Source organism: Arachis duranensis, chromosome 8 (assembly GCF_000817695.3).
Source record: "Arachis duranensis cultivar V14167 chromosome 8, aradu.V14167.gnm2.J7QH, whole genome shotgun sequence".
Lineage (NCBI taxonomy): Eukaryota > Viridiplantae > Streptophyta > Magnoliopsida > Fabales > Fabaceae > Arachis > Arachis duranensis.
Window position 1 is genome coordinate 9,115,076 of NC_029779.3, and position 22,231 is coordinate 9,137,306.

Sequence of the window (22,231 nt, forward strand, 5' to 3'; positions counted from 1 at the left end):
TTAGCAGACTAATAAATCAAGAGAGTTTTAAACCCGAATAAAAGAGCGCTATATGAATGAAAAAAAAATATTTGATAACAAAAATTATTAGCTAAAAACGGTTAAAATTTATTATTTTTAGTTTTATTCAATGTTGTACAATAAATAAATATTAAATAAAATATTTTTTTGTCTTTCTAATATCACCGATAATAAAATATTAAAAGCGTTTAACAAAGATTATATATATTGTTAATTCTAGCATGTGAACCATATATATATCATTATTACTTCTATTTTTGTGTATGATAAAAGTATAGTTTTTAATAGCGTGGATGAAAATTTGATAAATAAATCAAGCTATATAATATATAAAGATCTAAATTAAAGGAAACATGTAGGAATATACAATAATCAACCACAGGATGTGTAATTTTCAGATGTACCAAAACAGAAAACCACAGGATGTAGATAGTTTAATACTGCCTCTATTACAAAAAAATAGTTTCGCATACAAGAAATGTCCTTTTGTAAGAAAAGTGATGTCTTACCATAAACAATAGTTACTTGAGTTTTATTTTTCCCATGTGTTTTCTTTATAGTATAATGGATTTGTTTTCTTTCATATTGCTAACACTTCCGATGACTTGTATGAAATAACATCATATTTAGTCAACCAGTCCTCGTGTCACTTCTTTTAAAAATTTAAGTTAATAAACAAATTATATATAATTATATTTTTAATATATTTTTTTAAATAATTTTTTAGATTTGTTTAAATGTTTGTATAAATTTTTTTCTTTTAAAGTTCAATAAAAATTAAATCTAGACTTTTGGTAATAAAAATTTTAATATCATGCATTCATCTAAAAAAACTTAAATTGATAAAAAAGGACACATAAATAGTTATATTTTTAATACACCTAAATAATAATAATCATAACATCACATTTGCATGCATGCTGTGGACATATATATCAATTTTTAAAAAAGATTTAGGGGCCAGCTTGAATAATATTTGAATCAAGATCAATAAATAAGCCAAAATCAACCATGTACGAAACCTAATGAAAGGTTCTGTCATAAAATCTTTAATTGCCATCTCTGTATAGTATATACTTGATCGGTAATTAAGTTAATTAGAGTGAACATGCATGGCTATGTGTAATATTACTAATTACGATGCTAGTTGCAATAGCCACTTGAAGATTTATCGGATAGAAAGAACAAAAGTAGAGTATATGCATGAAACTATGAAAGTAACCCTTAGCTAGATTCCTATATATGCCATTAAACAGCAGTATGTTTATTATATTACTTCTTTCATTTTGTGCGTTTTCCAAGGCTTTTATTTTACATAAATAATTATATCCCTAATATATTTATTGAGATAAACTTTTATTAAAATTTGTATGACTTTTTGCATAATAATTTTTTTTAGTATATACTCTACTCAGAATGTTTTTATCTCTAAAATTTTTTTATTATATTATAGTCCTTAAACTTTATAAAAATAAGATATATAAGTTATTCTATCATATTTTTTAAAACTTATTTGTTCAAATAAAAACAATAGAATTAACTAAAGTAAATACTTATATGTATTATTTTTATAAAGTTGAGAGACCTCGACGTAAAAAAATTTTTTGAGAGGCAAAAATGTCCAATGCAAAATTTCTTAAAAACCTATTTTGATATAAACTCAATTTTTTTCTTTCATTTATACTAATTTTTTTAGGATTATCAATCATTGAACTCTAAATTTAGACTTTTAAATTATAAAACTTTTATCATGAATTATTATTATTTTTTTTAAATTTAAATTGATAGAAAAAGATAAATAAATAATTCTATCTCTAATATAATTAATGGTTAAAAATATCCAAATATACAGTTAATATATGTTAAAGGGGGCCGATGAAACCGCCCAAGATCGCTTAGAAAGTGAGATCCTTCATCCTTGTAACATTTTTTTGACATGTTTGGTGATATTTCTTTCTACTGAAAATTTAGTGTATACCACTTTTGTCAAATGCACTTTTCAAGAAGTAATACTACTTTCGACCATTAATAATTGTTGGGTTGATAAAATTATTGACAAGCATATATAGAATTTATTATATCAGATGCAATAGTGTTTAGAATTTAGATGCATTATTTTCTTTTTGAGTAAAATGTTATTTTACCCCGAAAATATTAACTTAGCTTGTTTATAAAATGACCTTTCGGAAAAAGGAAAATATATTTTAACCCTCCAAAAATGATTTTAATGTAATCAAATGCATTAAATATGAGGGAGCCAAGTAAAAACATACGGATTTTAAAGATTATATTTTAATGTAATTTTTTTGTAAGTCTATTTTGTAAAATAAGATTTTTCTACCTTCTAAGTTTAGTAATTTTATGTTAAGTAAATTTTTTGAAATTCAAAAATAAAATTGAAAAAGTCTAAAAATTGACTTTTTTTTTGTTTCTTATATACATCTTATTTTTCAAATGTTTCAAAACATTTTGGACCAAATGCATCAATTATTTATAAAAAAATAGTATATTTTTTTAAATTGAAATTCTCGAAGGGTTAACTTTTTTTTTTTGGGAAATTATTTTATCAAAAATTAACTTTTTGAAGGGCAAAATGGTAGTTTATTATTTTTTTTTAAAATACCAATTTTTACAAAGTAATAATAATAGTATGTATTATTACTCCAATTGACCATTTTCAATTGTAAAGCTTAAATTATAGCAAAAAATTTTCAAATAAAAGCTTTATCGGCTAGCTGCTTCTTTTATTAAATGATTTAGTTAATAAAGCAAGAATACATATTTTTATTTTCAATAGTAACTAGCTTAACAAGTAAACCTTAAAGTATTGATTAATAAAAACAATTTTTTTAAAGAGAAACTCTTAATAAGTATCGGCAATTTTTAGTATTTTTAATTATTATTTAATTAATATAAATATTAAATTATTTTTAATAAATAAATTTTATTAATTTATGTGTGTAAATTTTAAAAAATATATATAAATTATATGTATTAAATCATGTATGCAAAATGCTGATAAATATAATTATAAATTATATATTTTTTATACGTAAAACACTTATAAATATAAGTATGATTTTTTTATTGACAAAAAATAATAATATTTAATGATCATATAGTATTATTTTTTTAATACGTTTTGTTGGATACACGTGGTGGACATTTCTTCTAGAGGAACAGTAGAAATTAAAATCTCCCATGTTTCGGTAAAAGTTTAAAATAGGTTGTGCCGGCAGTTGGCAGGTGCAAATAAAAATTAAATTAATTAACACACAATTGCTTTCAATAATGTATGAGTCAAATAGATCCACCATCAAAATCAAGTGTATGTTAATAAATTCAGAGTATTATATAATGTGCACGCCCGTGCAATTCAATTCCCAAACCAAGCTTTTCTTTTTGCTTTAACAGAACGATTTATTAATAATATTATAATTATAAATAATAATTGTGCGGTATTATTATTAATCCTTTTCTTTAACTTGCAGCATTCGTCGCATCATAGTGTCTAGTCATGGCCACTATATTTGACATATACTAATTAATAGTATACCTTCTTAGTTCTTGTGATGGAATTAACATATGTGCGAGGCTAAAATTAAAACTTTGAATGTTTAATTGCTTAGAAATCATAGAATCCGTCAGTTAAGAAATATGGTCAATGTTAAACATCACATGACTTTTCATTTTCAAATCAGCTAGAAGAAATGATTTCTAAATAGACTACACACCTCAATTGATGATATAGCAATTACTAGTAAAAGTTTTAGTTATGCACCGGATCATATATTAAAAATCTTGAAATAATTTTTCATTTTTAATAAGTTTATATGTACCTCACTTAAAATATAAATAATACAATACAGTTAATTATATCTGTATAGCTATATATAACACCAATTAAAAGTTATTCAAAGAATAGAATTGTGTAAGTACAATGAGAAGAGTTGCTTTCTATATTAAACTGGTGAATATTGTTAAGGGAAGAGATTAGTGATGTGTGTGGTAAATTAACTAGAATTAGTTAGAATCTGTTTGAATTAGTTATAATTCTGTTAAGAAGAATTTAAATTTCTATCAATTAGTTATATTGATGCATTTCTGAAATATGTATATATAGAAGTATGTTATATTGTAATAGGTAATTACATATCAAATAAAAAAATACATTCAGTTTCTAAAACACTCTGTATATTCACTGCATAAAGTGCCATTTTTCATTTTTGGGTATATAAAGAACACTTACATGGTACCAAGAGTTTGGTGCACGATTATTATGGTCCTCCTTCTTACATCATCTTTCAATTCCATCAGAAATATGTTAGTTTCAGTGGCTAATAAGTTGAAAGAGAACAACTTCACTACCTAGAATCATAGCATTCTTCTCACGATTCAGATGCTAGAACTACTTGAAGATCATCTCGATTAATTAAAAGCTTCAGCAAAGTATGAATCAGTAACACCTATTGAAGGAAAAGAAGACTCAGAATCATCAAAGAAATCAACAATTTTTGCAGAAAGAAAAGATCCTACAAAGATTACAACAAGCTCTTCCACAACTAAAAAAGAATCAGATCGATATAAAAAATGGCGTCAACATGATCATGCTCTCATGACATGGTTGGTATCATCTATTTCTAACATTTTCAAGAATAAGGTTGTGCATTGTACCTCCTTTTCGGAACAATTGAAAAAGATCATTGATATCTTCACCACTTCATCAAGAACAAAAATACAAAGTTTGAAGACTCAATTGAGAGCGTGCAAGAAAACTTCTACCATAGCTGATTACCTTTCAACAATATGAAAATTGGTAGATTCCCTTCTTGTAATTGGCTATCCATTTCAGGAAGATGATCATATCCAATCTATTATGGATGGTCTCACAGAAGAATATCAAGGCTACATTACTTTAGTAATGTCTCGGATGACAAATTTCACCGTTAGTAAAGCTGAATCTTTTCTTTTGGCCTATGAAGACATGCTTGAGAAGTTCAAGAAGCCTGAACAAGGTATAGCTTTAGCCAATTTCACTCAAATTCCAACATCATCAACCCCTAATTTTGGAAGAGGAATTAATGGAAGAAGAGGTAGGGGAGGAAGGTCCTTGAGAGGAGGGGGCCGGTTCACCAATCAGAGGCCACAATGCCAATTATGTGGAAGAATTGGCCATGTAGTTCAGAATTGTTTTCATCGCTTTGATGCTCAATATCAAAATTCTTCCTCCTTCAGCTCATCTCAACCACCAATTCCATATGCAAACTCTTTCCACCACCTCCAGCAACCTCATTTCATCAACCAAAGGCCTACATATCTATATCAACACCAACAAATGATGGAGCTTGGCATGCAGATTCGGGTGATTCTCATCATATTACAGCTGAGCAAGCTAATTTCTTGAATACCACTGAATCAATTCAAGGCCCTGAGCAATTATTCGTTGGTAATGGTCAGGGAGTGCCTATCTTAAATTTTTGTTCTACTCTTCTTTATGATAAATCTCAAAATATCTGCTTTAAATTAACCAAATTACTTCATGTTCCTACCATTATCCAAAATCTATTAAGTGTCTCACAATTGCTGAGGATAATAATGTTTATTTTAAATTTTGGCCTAAATTCTGTTGGATTTGTGATCAGGTTACCAAGGAACTTCTCCTACAAGGCAAAGCTGAAGGAGGAATCTACTCCTTCAATGATTTAGTGATACCTAAAGCTACTGATTTGAATCCTACTACAAGACATTATTCTACTGCTAATTTGTCTTCTTTACATAACAAGTGTAATTTTGTTTTTTCAAAGAATAATAATAGTCAGCCACCTACTGTAGCATATAACAATAATCCATCATGTATTCCTTCTACTACTACTGATTGTGTACGTGATAGCAATTTTGCTATAATAAATCATAACTCAATAAAGCATGTGCCTGATTCATCTTCTTGTATTAATTCTAATTATTCTCCTCCTAATTCTAGCACATCTAAACTCCCTGTTTTTAATAAGACTAATGACAAAAAATTTTTAGATTCCCCTCCTGTAGCCTTCAAGACACAGACCAGCAAATTCAATGATATTGAATTATGGCACAAGAGACTTGGTCATAGTGTCTTAAGAATTGTATCTCAAGTTATGAATTAGTGTGGTTTAAGTATTTGTAGTCAAAATGAACAACATAGAGTGTGTGAATTTTGTACCATGGCAAAGATCAATTGCCATTCCATAATTCTAAACATGTTTACACCACTCCTTTAGAATTAGTTTATATAGATATTTGGGGTCCAGCACCGTTTGCCTTATTTAGTGGCTTTAAGTACTACATCAATTTTTTAGATGCATATAGCAAGTTTACTTGTCTTTACCTTCTAGTTAACAAAAGTCAAGCCTTAGAAGCATTTCAAAAGTACAAAACTTACATAGAAAATCAAACAGTATGTAAGATTAAATCCCTACAAAATGATCATGGGCAAGAGTTCTTATCAAAGTCTTTTAGTTCCTACGTATCAGCTCATGGTATTTTTCATAGAATGTCATGTCCATATACACACTAAAAACAAGGAAGTATTAAGAGAAAACACAAACACATCACTGAAACTGGTCTATCTCTTTTAGTTTTTGAAACAGATCATATAATCATCAATATTTTTACTATCTTCACATTTCAAAGCCACTAAGTCAGTAACTGCCTCGTTCATTTCTCTCCGATAAAATTGGGCATGAAAAGCATTTTCTAACTGTGCCCATGTTGTTATTGAATTTGGTCTAAGATTTGAAAACCAAGTAAATGTATTCTTCATTAAAGAAGAAGGAAAAAACTTCATTTTCAAATTTTCATCATTAGCCAAGTTTCCAATTTCGACCAAATATCGAGCAACATGTTTAGTAGTTGATTCCCCAACTTCTCCAGCAAACATTGTGACTATTTTAGGATTTTTTATTCCTCTTGGCACTTCAGCCATTTGAACAGTAGGAGAAAAAGTTGACATAAAATGGGGTCGATTCATGAATCCTACGTTGAACCCAACCCTATTGAGGACATTTTCCACAATTCTCGAAACCTGATAACGTTCACCGACTTGATTAGCACGTAATCGAACTAGTACATCATCAGCATTTTGGCTACCAGGAATAAACTGAGGATTTTTCCTGCCCCTAAGAGCATAATTTTCATTTTAAAACAAATTTTTAAAACCCTCATAATTTCCTCCTGCATTTTGCCTTTCTTCATCATCATATATAATCGACAATTTGAGTGATTCGCTCTACTTGTCTTGCAAGACGATCAAACTTTGTTTCATGATCTGCCATCACGGGATTCACGATTGTTGTCATTTGTTGGGTCAACAAATTAACCAAATCATGATAACTTTCTATATACATATTGTCAAAATGCTGCCACTGAATTAGAAGCATTCAATATAAAACCCACATTGAAATCTCGAGAATACTCGGAATATTGTTGTGACATTTGAACATTATTCACTCCACCAGCACCTCCAAATCGAACTGGGGGGCAAAGCCACTTATTAGTGGCATATAACCTAGAGGAAGGCCATACGGAGGCCAGCCAGCAGTTACTTGGGATTGTGTTGGTATTGGATTACCACCTGGGTGAGTATTACGCCCACTATTTTCTGTCTGAACATTGGTAACCACCATACTTTCAGTTACTACCACACCATCCGAACGTGAAGTACGTCCAAAGATTGTGCAACTACTGGTGCACTATCATTTGTGGATGAACCACCTTTAGCATTCGAAAGTGGTGCACAATCCTCCCACTTCTCAATTGCATACACTATGACCACATAAAAATCATTTGACACACTTAATTTTAAAACTATCCCACCGGGCATACCAATTTATTTTGTCGATTTTTAGCAAATCGAAAGTGGTTAGATATCTAATGGTCTAAGAGCGAAACCTACTTCTTTTTGCGAGTACCTGTTTTTCAAAGAGCATCAAAGACCTTTCAATCGGACAAAAACTTAAGGAAATCTGAAAATAGTAAATAAGACTTTGTAAATTGACTGAACTTAAAATGATTTGCGTTGAAATTAAATAAAGCAATAAAATGCCTTCAATTAGATCAAAGGACTTTTGAAACTGAAATTAAAGTATTGAAACATAAAATTGAACAAGGAAAATAAATGTTGCTTGAAAGATTAATTTGCAAGGAAAGTAAAGTTTGCAGAAAATGTAAATGAAAAGTAAAAATAAGTGGAAGGAACCCTACAGAAAATTGACTTGAAGCAGACTTAAAAATTCGCCAGGATGTGAGTGTGTGTGTGTAATTTCTGAAGCAAAGTTCCAATCCCTGTGCCTTCGGCTATTTATAAAAGTCTTCAACCAATCACATTGAAGTGTAACTCCCACGTTCATTAATCCAAAGGTAACTATTCCCGCTTCTTTTGCTGAACAAAAGGTAACGTTCAAAAGCAACCCTCAAACCTTGGGACCTTCGATTTGGCCCGTCGATCAGCTTGTTGACTGGTCATGATAAAGTCTTGCTCGATCTTTCTTGCCAAAGGACTTTCTTTTGATGTTGACTTTTCTTTGAAGACATACGCTTACTGACTCTTCGAATGCTCCCTTTTTCAAAACAAATTATTTTCGACTAACAGTTATCAACTTTATGTGCTGTTAACTGCACCTAAATTTTCACCTTAAAATAATTGTATAGCTAACCCAACATGAGTCATATAGAGAGATATAGCTATAACAATAAAGGTTAAGTTGCATTAGTGTAACTTGTTTACTCTCATTCATAATGGTGTATAAATACCTCATATTGTCTTTTTATTAATTGCAATATATAATCACACTTTCTGTATTAATATCAAATACAATTCACTCTCTTTTCTTTCTGTATCATTCTTTCTTTGTCTTTCTTAGCACACAAGAAACTGGGCATTACCAAGCTCAGTTCATGATTCTTCATCACTTTTTCAATTAAGTTCACATGGCATTAAAGCCTTTTAATCATCTATGGCTGTCACACTTCCTTCTATCAATTTCAAAATTTTTTTAGCTCCAATCTTAAATAAATTCAATGACAAAAATTTTGTAACTTAGCAACAACATGCTTTTTTGGCTATTAAAAAGTCAGAATCTTAAAAATCATATACAAAAAGATAAAATACTTCCTCGATTTGATTTTAATACAGTCAAAACAAGCTACACTACTAATACAGATTAGCCTTTATCCTTATAGCTATATCTCTCAATACAAACCGACAATGCAAGAAAATTCTTCTCACACATTTTTAAGTATATTTTTATAATAAAATGGTATTAATCATTGACTTTTCTACCTTCATGTTAATGTTGTAAGTATGAAAATTAATGTATGAAATTAGTCCCATATTAAAAAAAAAGTAAGAAAGAGTGAGAAGTAGTTAAGATGAAAAATTCATTAAATTACTATGTTAATTTTTTTATTAATAATAACTTTAAAATGTATAAGCTTAAAACACATGTTCATTAAATCATCTTCTTAAATTATATATTATTCTTATTGTATAGTATGTTATGTTTTATATATTTTAAATATATATTTTTAATTTTAATTTCAATTTTATAATTGATTTTTAATTTTAGACAGTAAAAATAAATTTTCTCTAAAAATTAATTGACTAACCAATAATCAGTTACACTATCTCCAAAACATATGCATTGCCCCATAATTAATTACAACAAAACAAACAAAAAACTATAAAAAGATCATCACAACTCATGGATGTTTTCAATAATAACAGAATTTTATAAAACTATAAAAACACCAAGAGTAAATTAATTATTAACTATAACAATCAAACATGCAAATTATTGAAGTACCTGTTGTGATTATAGGTGCAGGACCTGCTGGAATAGCAACCGTAGGGTGCCTCAACAAACTCAGAATCTCTAACATTGTTCTTGAAAGAGATGATTGTCCTGCTTCTCTTTAAAGGAAAAGAGCCTATGATCGTTTGAAACTACACTTAAGAAAAGATTTTTGTAGCCTTCCACATTATCCTTTTCCTTCCGACTTTCCCAAATTTGTCCCTAGGGTTGATTTCTTGCACTATATTAACTCTTACATTGCGCATTTTAGCATTGCCATCAACTACAACTGCTCTGTTGACTCTGCTTTCATTGACCAAAGCAGTGGAAAGTGGAGGCTCCTTGTTACCAACAACTCTTCCGGTACCGACGAGATCTATGAGGTAGAGTTTCTGGTGGTTGCGAGCGGAGAGAATAGTGAAGAGTACATCCCAAACATTAAAGGGCTTGAGAGCTATCAAGGAGAGTCCATGCATTGTAGCAAGTATTTGAATGGGAGAGAAATGTACAAGAAGAATGTTTTGGTTGTTGGATGTGGTAATTCTGGCATGGAAATTGCTTATGATCTTTCAAATTGGGGTGCATATACCTCTATTATCATTAGAAGTCAGATAAATTATTTTTCTGTTGATAGATATATAACTATTTATATGTCTGGTTCTCTAAAAAAGAAAGTTTTATAATTCTTGCAAATTAGAGTGTTAACAAATCAACTCAAAATATACGTGAGCTACTTAATTATGTAAATTCTTGTGCTTGCAATCAAAATTGCATGCATTGCATCTGTTCTAATATATAAACCCTATATAGTTTAAAATAACCAATAAAATTTAATAATGGGTGTATGCTATTCATTCAGGTGCATTATTTTACTAAGGAAATGGTGTATGTGGGTATGTTGATGCTGAAACACTTCATGGTGAAGAAAGTGGACAAGATGATGGTTCTTATGAGCAAATTGAAGTATGGGAATATGTTTAAGTATGGTTTGACGAGGCCAAAAGAGGGACTTTTGCACTAAAAATAAAAGGTGGTACTACTCCTACTATTGATGTTGGTTGTGTAGAAAAGATTAAGAAGGGAAAAGTGAAGGTAATAACTATATATATACTTGTTTAATGCTAAATAATCAAATTTTTAAAATTATTTTATTTATCTAAAATTTTATACTTTAAATTATAAATATTTAATCTTAAATATTAAATTATAATCTAAACATTAAAGTCGGTTAATGTTGTTTAAGTAAAAGTTAATTTTTTATACTTTCAATTAATTAATTATAATTTATAAATTGATTTGTTAATTAACAATATTAGTTATCCTTGTTTTAAATTAAATTTAGGTTTATCCTGGTATTTCAAGTATAAAAAAGGTAAGGTCGTTAAATTTGTTGATAGACAACATGCTCATTTCGACGCAATCATCTTTGCTACTGGATACAAAATCAATGTGCTAAAGTGGCTTAAGGTGCGTATATTTGTATTTTTATTTTGAAAATAATATATTATTTTCTGAAAAAACAAATCTATTCAATGGATAGTGGGTATAGTAGTCTCAAATTCAATTTTAAATTACCAAAATATTTTATAACAAAAAATAAATAAATAAAATCAATTAGAATTTATTTTATTTAATATTTATTAATAATAAATTTTGACTTTTGTCTCTAATATTACTATTTGGATTAATGTATTTTATAAATATGTTTGTGTAATTAATTGTGTTACATTTTTGGCCGTTCAGGATTACAAGAATCTATTCAATGAGAATGGAATGCCAAAACCAAGTTACCCAAATCATTGGAAAGGAGAACATGGAATTTACAGTGCTGGATTTTCGAAAAGAGGATTAGAAGGCATCTTGTTTGATGCGATGAAAATAGCAAATGATATCAACTTTACTTTGACTTCAAGGGTCAATCAAATTACATCTTAGTGCAATTTTATAGTGATACATGCAAGTTGATCGATTGATTGAAATAAGGTAAAAACTCAGATGCAGTCAACTTCATGTGAACTTGATAGCTGAGAGCAGTTAAATAATTTAATTGATTTGACTAAATTTTCATCTGACGATTCTTAGTTATTGTTTTGTCGATTTTTTGCAAATCGAAAGTGGTTCGATATCTAATGATCTTGGAGCAAAACCTACTCCTCTTTGCGAGTACCAATTTTTCAAAGTGCATCAAGGACCTTTCGATCGGACAAAAACTTAAGGAAATCTAAAAATAGTAAATAAGACTTTGAAAATAAATTGACTGAATTTAAAATGATTTGCGTTGAAATTAAATAAAGTAATAAAATTCCTTCAATTAGATTAAAAGACTTTTAAAACTGAAATTAAAGTAATGAAACATAGAATTGAACAAGGAAAATAAATATTCCTTGAAAGATAAACTTTCAAGGAAAGTAAAGTTTGCAGAAAATGTAAATGAAAAGTAAGAACAAGTGGAAGGAACCCTACAGAAAATTGACTCGAAGCAGACTCAGAAATTCGTTGGGATGTGAGTTTGCATGAGTAATTTCTAAAGCAAAGTTCCAACCTCTGTGCCTCCGAGTCTTCTCCTATTTATAAAAGTCTTCAACCAATCAAATTGAAGTGTAACTCCCACGTTCATTAATCTAAAGGTAATCGTTCCCGCTTCTTTTGCTGGACAAAAGGCAACGTTCAAATGCAACCCTCAAACCTTGGGACCTTCAATTCGGCCCATCGATCACCATGTTGACTGGTCATGACAAAGTATTGCTCGATCTTCCTTGCCAAAAGGGCTCTCTTTTAATGTTGACTTTTCTTCGAAGACATACGCTTACTGACTTTTTGAATGCTCCCCTTTTCGAAACAAATTATTTTAGACTAACAAATTGCCTCCTAGGATTTATGTGTTATTTCCGATATCATCTTAGAATAATAACACTTAATCCTAACATGCTCTTATTATATCATCATAAGGCATTAATCAATCATAAATGAAATTCACTTCCTGTCATTTACTTGCACCTATCTGACACGTTTCCCACTATTCTTAATTTCTCTCTCCACTACTTCGCATTCTCTAGGAAGTTACCCAATTTCAAATTTTAAACTTCCTCATATGAAACGGTAAAACACCTTTTTTGATACGTGCTTCAAATGTTCGTGATATGAAGAGTTCAAGCGTTATTTAGAAGATATTAATTTATATTTTTAGAATATTTAATTTAATTTGATATATTTTGATTTTGTTTATTTAATTACTAGATTGGACCTTATGTTTATAGGCTTTAGGTTTTCTTTGTTTTAACTAATATGAGTTTAAAACAAAGAAAACCTAAAGCCCATAAGCATAAGGCCCAATATAGTAATTAAATAAACAAAATCAAAATATATCAAATTAAATTAAAACATTCTAAAAATGTAAACTAATATTTTCTAAATAACACTTAAACTCTTCATATCAAGAACATTTGAAGCACGTATCATGAACAAGTCGAGGCATACTCTTCCCTGGACAGTGAAAAGGGGTTCAACTCTATTCTGAACTTCAAGAACTTTTAGCATCTTTCCTTCCATCAATTTAGAACTCTCAATATTTGTAACTTCCTTTTTTATATATCTAAGCTTGATTTTCTATGCATCGACACTGTTTCAAGTACCTTCTATTTATTGACTTAACCACATTCCCTGAGTCGATATCTTTAATTAGATACGCATTTCTAGAATACAGGTCAATCAATTGAAAATGTCTTTCCAATTACGGGACCATTTGCCAAGAAATTTTGATTTCTTTTCAATTGGCAATATAATTTTTAACACCAGATCATCCATACTAAAACCCTTCTCTTTTATTCGATGATTATAATTTCGAACAATGTTATCCTTTTGACGAACCATATTCTCGAGTACTGATGAGCGGATAATTTATACGCTTTTTGGCATTGTTTTTAGATAGTTTCTAGTATGTTTTTGTTACTTTTTAGTATATTTTTATTAATTTTTATGCAAAAATCACATTTCTAAACTTTACTATGAGTTTGTGTATTTTTCTGTGATTTTAGGTATTTTCTTTCTGAAATTGAGGGACCTGAGCAAAAATCTGATTTAGAGGCTGAGAAAGGACTGAAGATGCTGTTGGATTCTGACCTCCCTGCACTCGAAGTGAATTTTCTGGAGCTATAGAAGCCCAATTGGCGCGCTCTCAATTGCGTTGGAAAGTAGACATCTTGGGCTTTCCAGCAATGTATAATAGTTCATACTTTGCTTGAGATTTGATGGCCCAAACTAGCGTCCAAATGCCCACTAGAGACCCTTTTCTGGCGTAAAACACCAGAACTGGCACCAAAACTGGAGTTAAACGCCCAAACTGGCACCAAAACTCCAAGAAGAGCCTATGCACGTAAAAGCTTCAATGCTCAGCCCAAACACACACCAAGTGGGTCCCGAAAGTGGATTTCTGCACTATCTACACTTAGCTACTCATTTTCTGAAAACCTAGTTTACTAGTTTAGTATAAATAACACTTGTTACTATTGTATTCATATCTTTAGATCATTTTTGAGACTATCTTTGGATCACTTTTGATCTCTTGATCACGTTTTGGTGGCTGGCCATTCGTCTATGCCTGGACCTTCATCACTTATGTATTTTCAATGGTGGAGTTTCTACACCTCATAGATTAAGGTGTGGAGCTCTGCTGTTCCTCATGAATTAATGAAAAGTACTATTGTTTTTCTATTCAATTCATGCTTATTCTTGTTCTAAGATATTCACTCGTACTTCAACCTGATGGATGTGATGATCCGTGACACTCATCATTGTCCTCCCTTATGAATGCGTGTTTGACAACCACCTCCGTTCTATCTGCAAGAGTTTGAGTGTGTATCTCTTGGCCTCCTGGTTCATGACGCATGGTTGCCTCTCCTGACAACAGAGCCTTCAATTCCGTGAGATCAGAGTCTTCGTGGTATAAGCTAGAATCAATTGGCAGCATTCTTGAGATCCGAAAAGTCTAAATCTTGTCTGTGGTATTCCGAGTAGGATTTGGGATGGGATGACTGTGACGAGCTTCAAACTCATGACTGTTGGGTGCAGTGACAGTGTGCAAAAGGATCAATGGATCTTATTCTGATACGATCGAGAATCGACAATTGATTAGCCATGCGGGAAACCGTAGCGGACATGTTTTCACTGAGAGGACAGATGGTAGCCATTGACAACAGTGATCCACCAACATACAGCTTGCCATGGAAGGGAGTACGCATGATTGGATGAGGACAATAGAAAAGCAGAGGCTCAGAGGGAACAAAGCATCTCCATACGCTTATCTGAAATTTCCACCAATGAATTGTATAAGTATCTCTATCCTATTTTATCTTTTATTTCTCTTTTAATTATCAAAACCTCATAACCATTTGAATCTGCTTGACTGAGATTTACAAGATGACCATAGCTTGCTTCAAGCCGACAATCTCCGTGGGATCGACCCTTACTCACGTAAGGTATTATTTGGACGACCCAGTGCACTTGCTGGTTAGTTGTATCGGAGTTGTGTATCACAATTTCGTGCACCAAGTTTTTGGCGCCGTTGCCGGAGATTGTTCGAGTTTGGACAACTGACGGTTCACCTTGTTTCTTAGATTAGGTAATTTTCTTCTTGTTTCAACCTTAATTTTATTTTCAAAAAGTTTTCAAAAATCTTTCAAAAAAAATTCTTCTTTTTTGTTTTTCCAAAAAATTTTCAAAAAAAATTTAATAAAATCATAAAAACCAAATTTTTTTTTGTGTTTCTTGCATTGTTTGAGTCTAGAGTCAAATTTTAAGTTTGGTGTCAATTACATGTTTGTATTTTTCTAGCATTTTTCGAAAACTCATGCATATGTTCTTCTTGATCTTCAAGTTGTTCTTGATGATTGTCTTTGTTTGATCTTGTGATTTTCTTGTTTTGTGTCTTTTCTTGTTTTTCATATGTATTTTCGAATTTTTAGAGTAAAAAGTTTAAAATTTTTTAAGTTTGGTATCTTGCATGTGTTTCTTTTCTTAACAATTTTTCAAAAATAAGTTCTTGATGTTCATCATGATCTTCAAAGTGTTCTTGGTGTTCATCTTGACATTCAAAGTGTTCTTGCATGCATCATTGGTTTTAATCTTAAATTTTCATGTCTTGAGTCATTTTGTTGTTTTTCTCTTTCTTCATTAAAATTCAAAAATAAAAAAATATTTTTTTCTTATCTTATAAATTTCAAAATTTTGGGTTGACTTAGTCAATTTTTTTAAATTTAGTTATTTTTTATTTGTCAAGTCAAAATTTCAATTAAAATTTTTTTATCTTTTTCAAAAATAAAATCTTTTTCATTTTTCTTCTTAATATTTTCAAAAATTTTAAAAAAATTGATTTTCAAAATCTTTTTCTTATTTTTATTTCATATTTTCAAAAACCTTGCTAACAATTAAGGATTTGATTCAAAAAATTTCAAGTTTGTTACTTTCTTGTTAAGAAAGGTTCAATCTTTAAATTCTAGAATCATATCTTTTAGTCTCTAGTTAGTCAAGTCATCAACTTTAATTTCAAAAATCAAATCTTTTTAATTTCCTTTTCAAATCTTTTTCAAAATAAATTTTCAATCATATCTTTTTAAAATTCAATTTCAAAATCTTTTCTAACTTCCTATCTTTTCAAAATTGATTTTCAAATCTTTTTCAATTAACTACTTTTTTTGTTTGATTTTAAAAATTTACTATTTCTTATCTTTTTCAAAACCACCTAACTACTTTTCTCTCTCTCTAATTTTCGAAAACCACTAACCACTTTTTCAAAAATCTTTTTAATTAACTAATTGTTTTAAACTCTAATTTTATTTTATTCCTTCCTTAATTTTTGAATACTAACTAATATTTAAAAATAAAAACAAAAAATATTTTTCCTTTTATTTAATATTTGAATTCCCTCTCTCTCATCTCTTTCTATTTATTTATTTATTTATTTACTAACACTTCTCTCCTTCTTAAAATTCGAACCCTCCCTCCCACTCTGTGTTCGAATTCTCTTTATTTTCTTTCTACCTCATTCTTCTCTTCTTCTCTTCTTCTACTCACATAAAGGAATCTATATACTGTGACATAGAGGATTCCTCTTCTTTTCTGTTCTCTTCTTTTTCACATGAGCAAGAACAAGGATAAGGATATTATTGTTGAAGCTGATCCTAAATCTGAAAGGACTCTGAAGAGGAAGCTAAGAGAAGCTAAAGCACAAATCTCTGGAGAGGACCTGACAGAAATTTTCAAAAAAGAAGAAGACATGGCAGCCGAAAATAACAACAATGCCAGAGATGCAAGGAAGATGCTTGGTGACTATGCTGCACCAACTTCCAACTTCTATGGAAGAAGCATCTCAATTCCTGCCATTGGAGCAAACAACTTTGAGCTCAAGCCTCAATTAGTTTCTCTAAAGCAGCAGAACTGCAAGTTTCATGGACTTCCATTAGAAGATCCTCATTAGTTCTTATCTGAATTCTTGCAGATCTGTGATACTGTTAAGACCAATGGGGTCAATCCCGAGGTCTACAGACTTATGCTTTTCCCCTTTGCTGTGTGAGACAGAGCTAGAACATGGTTGGACTCACAACCTAGAGAAAGCCTGAACTCTTGGGACAAGCTGGTCAATGCTTTCTTGACCAAATTCTTTCCACCTCAAAAGATGAGTAAGCTCAGAGTGGACGTCCAAACCTTCAAACAGAAGGAAGATGAATCCCCCTATGAAGTTTGGAAAAGATACAAGCAATTAACCAAAAAGGTGTCCTTCTGACATGTTTCCATAATGGAGCATCATAGGTATATTCTATGATGGTCTGTCTGAGTTATCCAAGATGTCATTGGACCACTCTACTGGTGGATCCCTTCATCTGAAAACACCTACAGAAACCCAGGAACTCATTGAGATGGTTACAAATAACCAGTTCTTGTACACTTCTGAGAGAAATCCTGTGAATAATGGGGTGACTCAGAATAAAGGAGTTCTTGAGATTGATACTCTAAATGTCATATTGGCTCCGAATAAAATACTGACTCAGCAAGTCAATATGATTTCTCATAATCTGACTGGATTACAATCTGTATCCGGTAGTGCTAAAGAAGCCTCCTCTGAAGGAGAAACTTATGACCCTGAGAATCCTGCAATGGAAGAGGTGAATTACATGGGAGAATCCTATGGAAACACCTTTGATTTAAGTGCTCATGGGAAGAGATGAAGTTTGGTCTCTGATTATACTACACAAATTCATAGATTAAAGTGTTGGTAGGATTACATGTCACTATATCCATCCAAACTCCAATCTAATCTAATGTGAGAAAGCAATTCTAATATGATCTCCTCATTCCTCTTCCAAGATTCAGAGGAGATCCAATTATGAATAGCTTCTTTCCCCAGATAACTATCCAATTGGATGAAGACCGAAAGCTTTCTAGCAAAATCAAGAGAAAAGAAAGAAGAAGAAGAATGAAAATTAATATTGATCCATTAAATTACACAGAGGTCCCTAACCCAATGAAATGGGGTTAGTTGTTCATAGCTCAATTCAATTTTACAGAAAAAGAAAAAGTGCAGAAAAGATAGATCCTAGCTAGAAAGTAAAAGAAAAGAAAATACATAACTAAAATGAAAAAGTGCAGAAAAATGGAATCAGAAAATTGAACTTCCAGAGCCCCCCTCAAGGCCTCCCGAAAGCTGCTTCAATCTTCAACAATTCTTCTATTTATAACCCTCTTCTCATCTTCAATTGGATCAAGTTTGAGGGCAAATGTTGAATTGGCCTTAACGTTGGTGATCACGTTTGAGGGCAAATGTTGAATCAAATGCCGCTTTGAAAATTCAATTCTGCTTGCTATCATTGGCGTTTGACTCAATGTTGGAGGGCCAACGTTCTACTATTCACGCGTACGCATGACCTACGCGTACGCGTGGTTGGGCTGAAAAAGTATGTTCACACGTACGCGTCGATACAAAATTCCCAACTCCCATTTCTGAAATCTTATCGCGGACGTTGGAGGCAGCGTTTGAAGCAACGTTGGACCTCCAACGTTCGCACTTCCACGCGTGCACGTCACCTACGCGTGCTTGTGGATGCTAAATTCTCAAATTCCAAATCTGAATGTTGCACATCAAGCCTTAAGACGTCACTTTTTCCTCTTATCAACGTTGCCAATTTGATGCCCACTATAAACTATTATATATGGTTGGAAAGATCTGAATGTCAGCTTTCTAACCCAACTAGAATCACTTCAATTGGACATCTGCAACTCAAGTTATGCTCCTTTGAAGAGGACAAGGTCGCTGGCATCGGTGTGCAACGTTGGAGGCAACATTGGCACACCAACGTGGAGGTCAAATGCATTGTCCACCCCATACTATTATATATTGTTGGAAAGCTCCGAATGTCTACTTTCCAATGCCATTACTAGCACGTAGTTTGGAGCTCTACAACTCGAGTTATACTCCATGGAAGATGTCAAGGTCAGCTGGCCTGACTACATGTTGATACTATGTTCATCTTTGCATTTTCAGGGCACGTTTTCTCCCTTAATTTTAGTGTCCACTGTGTAGTGCCATATATGCTTGAAATTCTCTGGATTCCTACTTTCCAATGCTTTTGGAATCACCTCATGTGGAACTCTGTAACTCAAGTTATTCTTGTTTGAAGTATACCCCTTCAGGCTGTGAGGAGCAACATTTCCAGCAACGTTGGAGCACCAACCTTGGCTCCAACGTTGCTTCCCTTTGTTTCCTTTCATGGCTTTCTTGTTGCTTCTTTGCCTTTTCTTTTCTTAGCTTCCTTTCCACCTATCATCAACCAAACAAATACATCAAAGCTTTGCTATAGTCACAAGAATTTGCCTCATTCTTAGCACACAAGTAATTATGGTATAAATATCATGAAAATGCACAAAATTAACAATATTTGATTGAATCAAGACAAATATAAATTTTTCATCCAAATACTTACTTATTGCCTAAGAAATGCATGAAACTACTCTAAAACAAACTAAAAATGGCTTGTGAAACTAGCCAAGATGCCCTGGCATCAAAGGGTAAAATTCTTTTCTTAAACACTTTGCAACACCTTTTAGTTCTTTTTCTTCATTTTTTTTAATTTTTGTCATTTTGTCTTATTGCACTTTTGCTTGATTTATTTGTATGTATTTCTTTAATGCTTATAGTTATATGGTAGTAAATATTTGCATGATGCATGATAGAGTGAATAAATTTGGTAAAACAACAAGAAATTTTCATGAAATCTTTCTTAGGGCATGCCATTGATTGAATTGAAAAATTATTTTTCAACTTGCTTGAAGCATCCTTTTTCATAGAACATAGCAAAAGAGCTAGAACAACATACCTTGTGAGATTTGAGCTCTAATTGATGGTTGCACATTTCCAACCATAAAGTTTGTTCTTGTGTGATTATACTCCTTTTTTATTGTGATCTTAGATTTGCTTAATTCTATATGTCCTATATTTGGTGTTTGAATGTATTTAGTATGATTGATGCCATTTTTGAAATTAAACCACTAACCTATATGGCCAACCCTTGCACTCACCTTTGTAAACCTTTTTTGAGCCTTTAAATTCCCTTTTGTTTTGATTCTAAGCACCTTATTCTCCCTAAAGCAAAAAACCATTGATGTCCTTGGATTATTATTTTATTAGCTTGGGTAGAGTAGTGGGTGTTACTCAAGTGTGGGGGAAAATTAATGGAAAATATTGGTGATGAAGTTACATGGGGTATTGATTGAGAAAATTTGGAAAATAGGGTAATACTCATGCATTCATTGTTCAAGACATATGCATCTCTTGTTGTTGACAAAAACAAGAAAATTTTGATCTTGCAAAAAAAAAAGAGAAGAAAATCTTGTATATAATAGCATATGAAATAAAAAGCTAAATAAAGGATGCATATGTTTGTGTTTTGGAAAGAAAATGCATGAGTAAATGTGAGATAGGAGATAAACGGGTAGTTAGGTGTTTTGTTATGTGTACATAGGATGGTATAGAATTAGGTGGACACTTGAGCTAATCAAAGATCTAATTCACTAAGTCCACTTAATCATATTTATCCTACCTTGACCCTAGCCCCATTACAATCCTCCAAAGACATCATGATATTTGTTTTCATGCATCAAATATTAGTTGATTGTTAGATGACTTGAAAATCTTTGAAAAACATGATTAAAGGAGAATTAAGTGATTAAGCCCTAAACATTGAGTGAATAGAGTGAATACACATTCGGTGAGGGGTTCAATCGCTCAATTCTATGTTCTTGTCCCTAATATTGTATCTTCTTGCAAGTTGTTTGGTTGCTAGTTTGAAAATCTCAATTCAATTCTTTGGACAATGGTCATATTGCTATACTTTCTTACCTTAGCCCCAAGGTTTTATTTTGGAATTGATTGGGATTCTCTTATTTGTTTTTGCCAAACTCAATAGGAGTCATAGTATAGATATAGATAGATAGCATTTAGTGTAAAATCCAGTTAATTAACGGCTAATTAGCCTATAAATAAGAATTTATTTTAGAAAGTCTAAAATGTGATTTTTGTGGCTAAATGTGATAGAGGGGATTGAGACGAGAATTTTGGTACCAATTTTATAGAATTCGGACCAAGATTGGACCGAACGGGCCAAACCGGGCCAACCGGACCCAAAGTGGGCCCTTGGCCCAACATAACTAAACCAAAACCCTAGTTTTCAGCATTCTCTCTCCTCACTAAACACACTCACATGCTGAAAATGGAGGCCATGGAGGGAAGAACACTCTCTCAAGTTCTTTCTCACACTTGATCTTCAAACCACCATAACTTTTGATCTAGAGCTCCGATTGCCGCTCCGTTTGCGGCCACGCATTCACCGCGGAGAGCTCTACAAAGCCCATACAATTAATCTTGAGGGAAGCCACGTTTTATTCTTCGAAATTCCAGCCTTGTTTTTGAGTTTTATGAGCAAAAATGTTGAGATTTTGGGCCCTTTGATGTTATAGGACCGAACTCTCTTGAAGGAGAAGGTTAATCTTGTCTCCTTGGACCTTGGGTGTGGTAAGATTCTCAACCCTAGTGTAATTTTGTTGTTCTATGATGTTGGGTATTGAGATATTGTGTATGGGTATGATGATTGTGGCTTAGGTTGTGTATATGTGAATATTGGAGCTTGATTGGTGATCTTGAAAAGCTTGAAAAAGGGATTTGGTGGTGAAAAATCTGTTCTTGGAGGTATTGAGGCCTTGAGAGCTTGTAGATAAGTGATTTGGAAGTGCTCCGGTTGAGCTTGGGAAATCGGCTAAGGTATGGTTTCGGTTTCCCGTATCTAATATGTAATGTGGTAGGAAATACTTAGGCTAGAGGCCCTAAGATAGGCATTGAA

General features: G+C 31.7%; 1 protein-coding gene and 1 pseudogene across 1 annotated transcript; one reads left to right on the forward strand and one right to left on the reverse strand.

The window, feature by feature from the left end:
• Positions 1-6,631: 6,631 nt before the first annotated feature.
• On the reverse strand, positions 6,632-7,682 carry LOC110274778 (uncharacterized). The gene is made up of 3 exons (XM_021130062.1): positions 7,518-7,682; positions 7,312-7,421; positions 6,632-7,175 (listed from the first exon to the last, which is right to left on the reverse strand). The coding sequence occupies exons 1-3, from the start codon at positions 7,680-7,682 to the stop codon at positions 6,632-6,634; spliced, it is 819 nt and encodes a 272-aa protein (XP_020985721.1).
• A 2,159-nt stretch (positions 7,683-9,841) lies between these two features.
• Positions 9,842-11,783, forward strand: LOC127741204 (probable indole-3-pyruvate monooxygenase YUCCA11; annotated as a pseudogene).
• The last annotated feature ends 10,448 nt before the right edge of the window (positions 11,784-22,231 follow it).

Excerpts from the sequence above, each read along its gene's own strand:
- LOC110274778 (XM_021130062.1), bottom strand. The coding sequence starts at position 7,682 with ATGGTGGTTACCAATGTTCAGACAGAAAATAGTGGGCGTAATACTCAC. Across the intron at positions 7,422-7,517 it reads CCCCCCAGTTCGATTTGGAG|TGGCAGCATTTTGACAATAT; the intron begins GTGCTGGTGGAG and ends CTTCTAATTCAG. Across the intron at positions 7,176-7,311 it reads ATGGCAGATCATGAAACAAA|GGGCAGGAAAAATCCTCAGT; the intron begins GTTTGATCGTCT and ends TTATGCTCTTAG.